Source organism: Trachymyrmex septentrionalis, unplaced genomic scaffold (genome assembly GCF_001594115.1).
Source record: "Trachymyrmex septentrionalis isolate Tsep2-gDNA-1 unplaced genomic scaffold, Tsep1.0 scaffold69, whole genome shotgun sequence".
NCBI lineage: Eukaryota > Metazoa > Arthropoda > Insecta > Hymenoptera > Formicidae > Trachymyrmex > Trachymyrmex septentrionalis.
In genome coordinates this window covers 2382380-2390890 of record NW_017305873.1, presented here as the reverse complement: position 1 = coordinate 2390890, position 8511 = coordinate 2382380, and the positions used below count along the sequence as shown (strand labels likewise).

Below are 8511 nucleotides of genomic sequence, written 5' to 3'. Positions count from 1 at the left end.
TTATATAAATATAAAAATCTATATTTATATAATTTTATTGTAATTTTTTTTTAGTAGATTATAAATTTTCTCTATTTTATTACCATTAATTAAACAATCTTTTTCTTTATTCATACAGTACAGACAGGAATATAATATTATTGATTATTAAGATAAGATTATTAAGAATGCTTAAATAAAGCAAATAAACTATAACTAATTATCGTTGATCATACACATTACAATTTCGAATTTAAATTACTTCCTGTTTGTCATATACCTTATGAATAGCGATGAATATTACGTAAACGTGGACGAAACTGTTTTACGTGCGTGAACTCTCTCTTATGCTAATAGGCCGAATTTCATAGTTCTCCCCTTTGACGACGGTGAAAGTAAAGCTTTATGCGATCATCGTAATATAGGTATTACATAGGCACCGAGAGAGTAGGGCAAGTATCGGACACAGTCGATCAATCTTTATGCGCGCTCGCGTGTAAAGTTTTACAACACCTAATCTTCATGGTCGACGCTCTATGACTAAAGATAATGCTAAAAAAATATAGACGAAACTTGATAAGAAACTGATCTCATAGCTCGAGAGAGCAATGATGCACTTGTATTTAAACAACTATATTATTAAACTACAGACTAGTGATTACTACAAAATTAATCTATCGACTTCCAAATATGTAACGACCATTATTTTACATATTGTATATATTATTTTTATTAATAAATCATTATATTATGGACAGTATAATGAATCATAGTAAAATATAGGATAAATTTATTAATGAATAAATAATTTTTTCGTAGAAACGATAAGAAATTAATCAGCATGCAATATTGTATATTTTAATTATTTATTTAATGTATATTGTTAATTCGACATGCTAATTAATTATGTTTATCCTTCTTCATTAATATTTAAATATATATATATATAACAAAACAAACAAAATAATTGGTTAAAAATATATGTTAAAAATATATGATTTTATATCTATATAAAATTTGTTACTCAATTTTTATATAAATAAAACAAGACTATAATAATAAAATAAGGTCTCACAGGGATGATTTATAATACCTTGAACGGTGACGTTGTGAAGCCAAGTGATCCCCGTGGTGGTTGCTGACTCTGTAGCTCTGTGCGATCCGTAAATCATAAAAAGTGACTGAAAACTCGTTGAATTCGTCAATCTAAGAGGAGACGACTACGTCTCCTCAAGAGAAACGGTAACGACACGATCACATTGACAACTCGCGTATTTTAGCACGTGGACGATGATCGGATGCGCTTCTGCCGCGATAAACGCATCTCTCGTGCGATGCACCGCGGGATGCATCGAGCTTGGATTCCTCGTTGTGATTCTCGTTGTACTTTTTGAATGATCTCGCGTTCGTTACATCGCACAGATCAACTAGTTCTTTGGCATCGTTGTAAATTCTTTAATCTCGGAATTAACATCCAGAGTAATCTATGGATTTTTTATCAATCGTGAAATAAAGAGGACGCGAGTGTAGTTCGCATCGTTCGTAAGCTGAAATTTAAATTAATTTCATTTATACATTTATACATTTTTAATTGCCTTGTGTTACATGAATTGATAAGAAAAAAAAAGTTACTTATAAAGATGTAAATTTAATTTGCAAATTTAATCCGCGATAAACGCGCAGATTGTTAATTTAGTTTCGTTAAATCGCAGAAACAGTCACGCGATTTGAAATTTGCATAATGACACACACTTATTACGATTCACTAATGCTGCAGCACTATTATTTGCAATTTTCCTGTCCAAAAGGACCTGTCACTAGAATTAATCCGCGCTGTATTGCGTTCGACATGGCACACGTATAGATTTCAAGCACAATTCGACGCGGGACACGTTAAATAGAAGCTGCCACACTGCCATCGTCAAGACACTCTTGACCCATTTCCACAACGTCCCCACTTTATGTGTATCAACCTGCTACGCAGCTTCTCCAACGATATCTCTATTTCTCAATCGAGAGGAACGTCACTCGTTTGACTTCTTTCTTGACTCTATTATGCCTGTCGCCAACCCTGCACTCGATATAAGCAACCCCTTGGAACGCTTTACCTCCTTCCCCCCTACCCCCTTCTCTCTCTCTCTCTCTCTCTCTCTCTCTCTCTCTTTCTCAGATTTATCTTGATTTATCCCTTCAGCCGTCTCTTAGGTATCCGCCCTATTTGTTGAGATAATCTAAAGTTTCCAAGTGAAAAATCAATATATTCGGCTCGAAGATTCTTTTCTCTTTCAAGAAAAATGTCTGTGTGTTTTGTGTTTTTTAAGTATAAAAAAAGATCCTAGAAATGTCTCTGTGAAAATTTGAGGAAAAAAGCGCACTAAGAATTTCTCGAAACATGCACGATCGATCGCATGTTCTTTTCTCTCTTCATATAAAGTTCGTTAGCGTTTTATTTAAAGATGTCACAGCGTTTAAGTCTCTTATATGTAAAATAAATGTTGAAAGTATTAAAATATATAACTGGGAGAGACTTTAATTTTATGAAATAATAAATAGTTATCTTCCATATTCCTTACTTCTCGGAAATGACTTTAAAAACAGATGATGCGTGTGTTTGTTCAAAGAAATGATTAAGAAAGCTTTATTATGGTCACAAAAACCTATTTCTCATTTTCTATCTCTGTAACACGATCGTCGATGCTTCTTCCCTTTGGGAAATTTATTCGTCGTCCTTTGGGAAATTTTGTTGCATCCACTTTCGTTGACCAGTCTCTTCACATCGAACAGTCTACATGTCTCTCGTTACTTGACGTCATCGACTGCGGAATAATACGCGTCATATTATTTACCGTCGATACTATTCACCAGTATCCTCAGACCCGGAAGATGATACGGATGATTTGCTATCTCAACGCAATAAATGCCATCGTGCGAATCGCGGAGATATCGCATCAGTTTTGATCCGATTTTTGCTGTAATTTCTCTGCTGATTATCTCTCACTGTTTATATGATACCTTATATCATGATTAGATCACACAACGAAGTGGTAATTAATCTTATTACGTGTAAATATAATTATTTCTATCAATACATTATTAATTAACGCATCGTGTCTCTTATCATGTTAAAACTTATGCATCTATACTATATTTTGAAAAAGAATCATTTAATGTTGATATATAATAAATTCTCCGAGCGAAATTCTTTTCTGTGTCGCTTTTCGATAAAAACACTTCAATGACCCAAATGCAGTTTCAGTGTACTTAATATAATACATCAACTTTTATGATTCAAACTTTCATTCGTTTTCTTTGGTAAAATGTAAAATCTTATTTCGTTCTATTCGCTGAGAAATCCATTCACAATGATCCAAATCTACCCTTGACGATACGTTCGAACATCCACCATATAATCACTTCACTCGCACGTCTACGCTCCTTTCTTTTCCTAAAATGTTATGGTTCACGTTTTCACTCTGCAGAACTTCTCATCGCAAGTATCGATTTCACGTTTTATAATATGCTTGAACCTCGTTGAGGTTTATATGTGTACATGCATTTTGTGCATATATATATATATGTGTGTGTGTGTGTGTGTGTGTGTGTGTGTGTGTGTATCTTCTTTCCTTTTAAAGATTTCTCCCTATAGTAATATTCTTAGCTCAAGGAACGCACCGATTCATTTCCCTTTCATGCCCGTTCTCCACAGGTCGCCCGTCGTTGAACATCGATCCCACGTCAAGCGTACGTCGCGAGATGTGTTTTCGTATCGCGATTAATAACATGCGTTTTACATCTCCCTCGCGAGTCGATAGTACAACGAAACGTGAACGTCGGTGTCACGACGCGACGTCGGTGGCGAGAACGACGCCAGGCTAGTGGAGCTACCTACCACCCACCCCGAAACCACTCGAAGGGGTGCAGCAATCCTGTCGCAGTTCACCCTGTTCGTTTTACTGCGCACACGTCGTCGGCGGTGGACTCGTCGACGCGATTCCACCTTCCTTACCCTTGTCATCGTGTCGGTGTACGCTGGAAGGCAGTAAAGTCGAGAAGATGTATATTTTTTTATCTCCGTACAGGATGTTATAGGTCTATCTAGACAAACTTGTAATAAACGTAATAAACTTGTAATAAACTTGTAATACGTATGCATAAAATGTATGCATAAAGTTATTCAATTACATTTTATGGGCTTTTATAATAGAAATGCGATTAGACAATTTTTTTATGCATATTATACGTTTATGCGGCTATGCAAGTTTGTCTGGATAGACTCTTAATTGCTGATGTAATTTGAAGCTTTTGATGAGAAGCATCAAAGAGAAAATCAGGTGGTCTTCAAAATTGCAACCTAATTTTATCAACAAGAACTTTTTAAGCATTAATAAAATATGATGTAATTACAGAATTAAGCATTAATAAAGTATAATGTAATTACGAATTGAAATAAAATAAAAGAGTAGAGAATGTTAGTTATTTATAAAGTCAACAATGTAATAATTGACTCAATATTTTTATGCATAAGATATAACGTATCTTCGGTATCTTTGAAGTCAGCAACGTAATAATCGATTGAATGAAATAATGTTTTCATACACAAGTAGATATATTTTTTGTATAATGTATCCTCTCTGGCAAAAATAAAAAGCGTAAGAGAGTGACAGAAGCGTAAACGAAACTTTTATAGGTGAACATTGAGCCAACGAAACATAAAAGAACCATTAATTTTCCTTTTATGTATCGTTCTCTTTATTTTCATCCCTTAAAAGCCTCGTTTACGCTTTTATTATTTTTTCCCTTATACGTTAACGCCCTTATATTTATTTTTGTCGAGATAATCATGCATTCTATTGGATGTTAAAACATTATAAAATAATTTTTATAAATATATCTATTATAATTTATAATAAGCTACATGATTCTAGAATTGATAAATCTTTTATAAACAAATTTTTTTCAATTATGGGAAAAATTACAGTAAAATAATTTTCTTCAAAATTTTTATGGATTAAAATGCGTTTCAGTAATACTGGATAAGTTTACTATTTCCTTAAAATTTTTTATATATAAATTCTGAAATATTCTAACATTTTCTTCTATAACTTCTGAAGAAATATCTTAAACTTCTTCAAATTTTGTAACATTTTATCAGAAATTTTAGAATAGTTCAAAATTCACATATACGAAGAATTTTAGGAAAGACGAATGTAGACTTGTTCGGTACTTCTAAAAAAATATTTCAATTTGCATTAAAAAAATCTGAGAAATTTTCTAAACAGTTACAATTATTCAACAGTTTTAGGAAAATTTGAAACTTACGTAAAGTTCTAAAAAATAATAAGGAGCAGCAATTAAATTCTAAGGGTCGGAGCAGAAGGAAGCGAAAGATTAAAATCGCGACTATCCACATTATTGTCAAAAAGCTATTCTTCTTCTTTCAATAGCCAAGTATCCCCACGACAATTGTGTAAATAAATTTGTTTTAAAAGTTATATATTTTCATCATCGCGCATGCGAAACACAAAGTAGCAACAATATAACTGTTCTCGATTTGACGTTCAATTGGTTCATTTGTTTCACGTGCGTCCATTTGAATGGACCATAACGTGGAAGGACTTAAAAATTCTTGAGAATTCAAAAATTAATACAATATCACTGAAACAATCATAATATACGTATTTATAATCTGTGAGATGATTTTAATGATTCCAGAATTTAATAATCTTTTATTAAAATCTCAAAATTAATATTAATAAATTTTTTAAACATGTGTTTTCTTTTTTAATTATGGAAAATCGAAGAAATAAAATATGATCGAGCTATTATATTCAAATGCAAATGTAAGATTGGTAATTTATTGCTAACTTTTCGTTCTACAATATGCACTAATGATCCACCGACATATTCCGTTTTAATCGCCTAGTAACAGGCTGATAATAAATATTTTATCAGATTCGAGCAACAAGCTAAAAAACAATTTGTAAACAACACATATAAAATAAATCATAAGCGTATTCTACAGATTTGAGAATTTAGTTGAGAAACATCATCAGTTAGTACTACGAAATATAATAAAATTGAAAAATGGATTTAAGCGAAAGATTGCATGTGATGAAAGCATGTAATAAATGCAAGTGGTTAACAATGTGAACACGTTTGTTCGTTTTACGTAAAAAGCGGGTCAGGTGGATAGTATCGATTTTATTCAAATTTCTGGTTTTAATAATGAAGGAAAATGTTAATAATGAAAATATTCATAGCCAAAAGCAAACGTTCTGCCAATTTCGTATAATTATGTGTACTTACGCAAAACGATGAGCTTCAACTGTTTTTGCTAGCAAATAAATCTTAAATGTATCAATAGATACTTTTAACTTTTATCAAATTGATTAAAATCTATGAACTTACAATATCAACATTTTTTAATTTGTCATAAAATAATACTTTATTTTATATATATTTTAAACAATTTTCTTAAAATAATGTACTGCTCTGATTTAGAAAAAATAAATAAATAAATAAATGTAGAGAACAAAGCGAATTAATAAGGTGTGGAAGGATTTAAATATTTTGAAGGTCGGGGTCAATTTATCGATCTTGTGAATTAACATTATTCATGACATGCACGTACCATATAATCACCCAATATGACATAATGACACAATTCATCTTGCTGCATACAGGAGTCAGGGTCTTTCTTAAATTTATCACTCCTTTATCAATTGATATGACTCTTACGTTGTATCGTAATTCAAACTTAATTTTTATTGCTATCATTACATAACACCTACCTTAGATATATTTCTAAAAACAAGTATACATCATTTTACAGCCTTGATTATAGTATATCAACAATGATTTTAATATTTAACAATTTGAATATTATTCATCTGGCAAGATTTGAAGGAGCCAGTCCTTCCAATTTTGGATCTCTTCACGACTCAACTCGTGTTCCATATTTTGCAGCGGCATAAATTTCACGTTTACTCCAAGATCTTTCAGATTCTTAGCGCTCTCTTCACCCCATTTAATAGGAACCAAAGTATCTGCTGTACCATGATATTGAACAAGTGGTACCTTGTTAAATTCTGGTTTCATTTTCAAATGCTGTAATTAAATATGAATAATAAATAAATCTTGTGGAACCCCCCCTTTTGTAAAAGTTCTGATAAAATCAAGTATTTTATGACGCTTTTTATAAAGCCTTTAATTGTGAAAATATTTCTTCTTTCGTTATATAGAATAAAAACGCTATTCCATCAATTTCAATTTTAAAGTGATATTCACAACAGCAAAAAAATATTTCTTTGCGGTAAAGTGCTTACAAGTATACTGTACAAACATGACTGCTTTTTGAGAGAACACAAGCCAATCTTTAAATATTCAATATGTTCAGAAAGATTGTTGATTTATTAGTGGAGAAAATAGCTTTGCAATTATTGTAAAATTTTTTAACATAATTGGCTTCTACTTTTAGATTCAGTGAGGAATTAAGGACAAGACCAATCAGAAAGAATTGTACAACAATTGTTAATAAAGCTACTTTTCTTACTGAACACAGCCAAACATAAATAGTATTATGTAAAATAAAAAAAAGCCTTTCTTTATTCTATATTTACCTCATAAACTATAGAACCCTTGTTGAGGAAGGAAGACATAGCGAAACAACCAGCTATGGTTGGTCGGTATCTATATGCTAAATGCAATGCAAGACAGCCACCCATCGAAAATCCACCCAGAATTATTCTATTAAACGGAATTCCATCATTTATTTCATTGTCAATCCATTCTGATACATTTTCACACATGGAATTAATTGACTCTAAGTGTTCTGGAACTTGAATAGATATTGCTGTACGATCAAACCATACATTTTGCATCTATAACAAAATTTTAGTAAAATCAAGAAATTGTGAAAATAGAGTACCCTGGAATCTCTTGATTAATAAATCGCTAACAAAAAACATTCGAAGATATTTATAAACAAATATTTTTATATATATTCTATATATATATTTGTATCAATTAGATACAAATGTAAGAATCAAACATTCCAGGATCATACTTATTTCATAGTTAATCATAATTATATCGTGTTACCATTCCATTGTTAGGTGTGTAAGGTTGACTAGGTGCGCTAAGATAAATTAATTTTATATGTGGAAACTGTAGAATTTCTCTATTAAGAATATGAATCCATTCTGAGAAATTTTCTGCTGTGTCACCTGCAGAAATAAAATTAAATGCAATGAAAAAAAATCAGCAATTACAGCAAATCTTAAAAGTTACAGCTATCTTAAAAATTCAATTGCGTTCTTTTATTTATTACAATTACACAATTAGATTATTACTTTACCAGAACCATGAAAACAAAATACAGTAGCAGTATGTTTTCTTGTGGCTCGCACGACATATCCACTTAAGACTCTTCTGAGTCCCTCCATTCTCTCGATGCAACTTATTTATTGCTTACTGTTCGTTTTAACATCAACCTCTCGTAATTTTGATAAAAGTATATAAATAAATTCTACA

General features: G+C 31.5%; 2 protein-coding genes across 6 annotated transcripts in view; both read right to left on the bottom strand.

The window, feature by feature from the left end:
- LOC108753391 overlaps positions 1-6304 on the bottom strand; it is a 10338-nt gene extending 4034 nt beyond the window's left edge. Inside the window, exons 1-3 of one of the 4 annotated variants that reach the window (XM_018494930.1) lie at positions 6286-6304; positions 3869-4008; positions 1073-1526 (exon numbers count right to left, since the gene is read on the bottom strand). In XM_018494930.1, coding sequence (XP_018350432.1) covers positions 1073-1151 — 79 coding nt within the window. In that variant the 5' untranslated portion in view covers positions 1152-1526; positions 3869-4008; positions 6286-6304. Of the gene's footprint in view, positions 1-1072; positions 1527-1611; positions 1651-3651; positions 3843-3868; positions 4110-6285 lie in introns of those variants that run through there. The other 3 variants (XM_018494929.1, XM_018494928.1, XM_018494931.1) reach the window with 3 other exon arrangements.
- Positions 6305-6538: 234 nt separating this feature from the next.
- Positions 6539-8511, bottom strand: LOC108753334 (lysophospholipase-like protein 1). 2 transcript variants are annotated; one of them, XR_001939615.1, is made up of 5 exons: positions 8336-8511; positions 8080-8204; positions 7599-7859; positions 6771-7086; positions 6539-6676 (listed from the first exon to the last, which is right to left on the bottom strand). XR_001939615.1 is itself a non-coding variant. In XM_018494826.1 (4 exons), exons 1-4 carry the CDS (start codon positions 8421-8423, stop codon positions 6862-6864), a joined length of 699 nt encoding a protein of 232 aa, XP_018350328.1. In that variant the 5' UTR covers positions 8424-8511; the 3' UTR covers positions 6539-6861. The 2 variants fall into 2 exon arrangements, 1 of the variants encoding a protein (XP_018350328.1); XM_018494826.1 differs by having other exon boundaries at positions 6539-7086.

Coding starts and splice junctions, on each gene's coding strand:
- LOC108753334 (XM_018494826.1), bottom strand. CDS start 8,423: ATGGAGGGACTCAGAAGAGTCTTAAGTGGATATGTCGTGCGAGCCACA. Junction 7,860..8,079: donor ACACACCTAACAATGGAATG/GTAACACGATAT, acceptor ATTTTGTTATAG/ATGCAAAATGTATGGTTTGA. Junction 7,087..7,598: donor AGGGTTCTATAGTTTATGAG/GTAAATATAGAA, acceptor ATTTAATTACAG/CATTTGAAAATGAAACCAGA.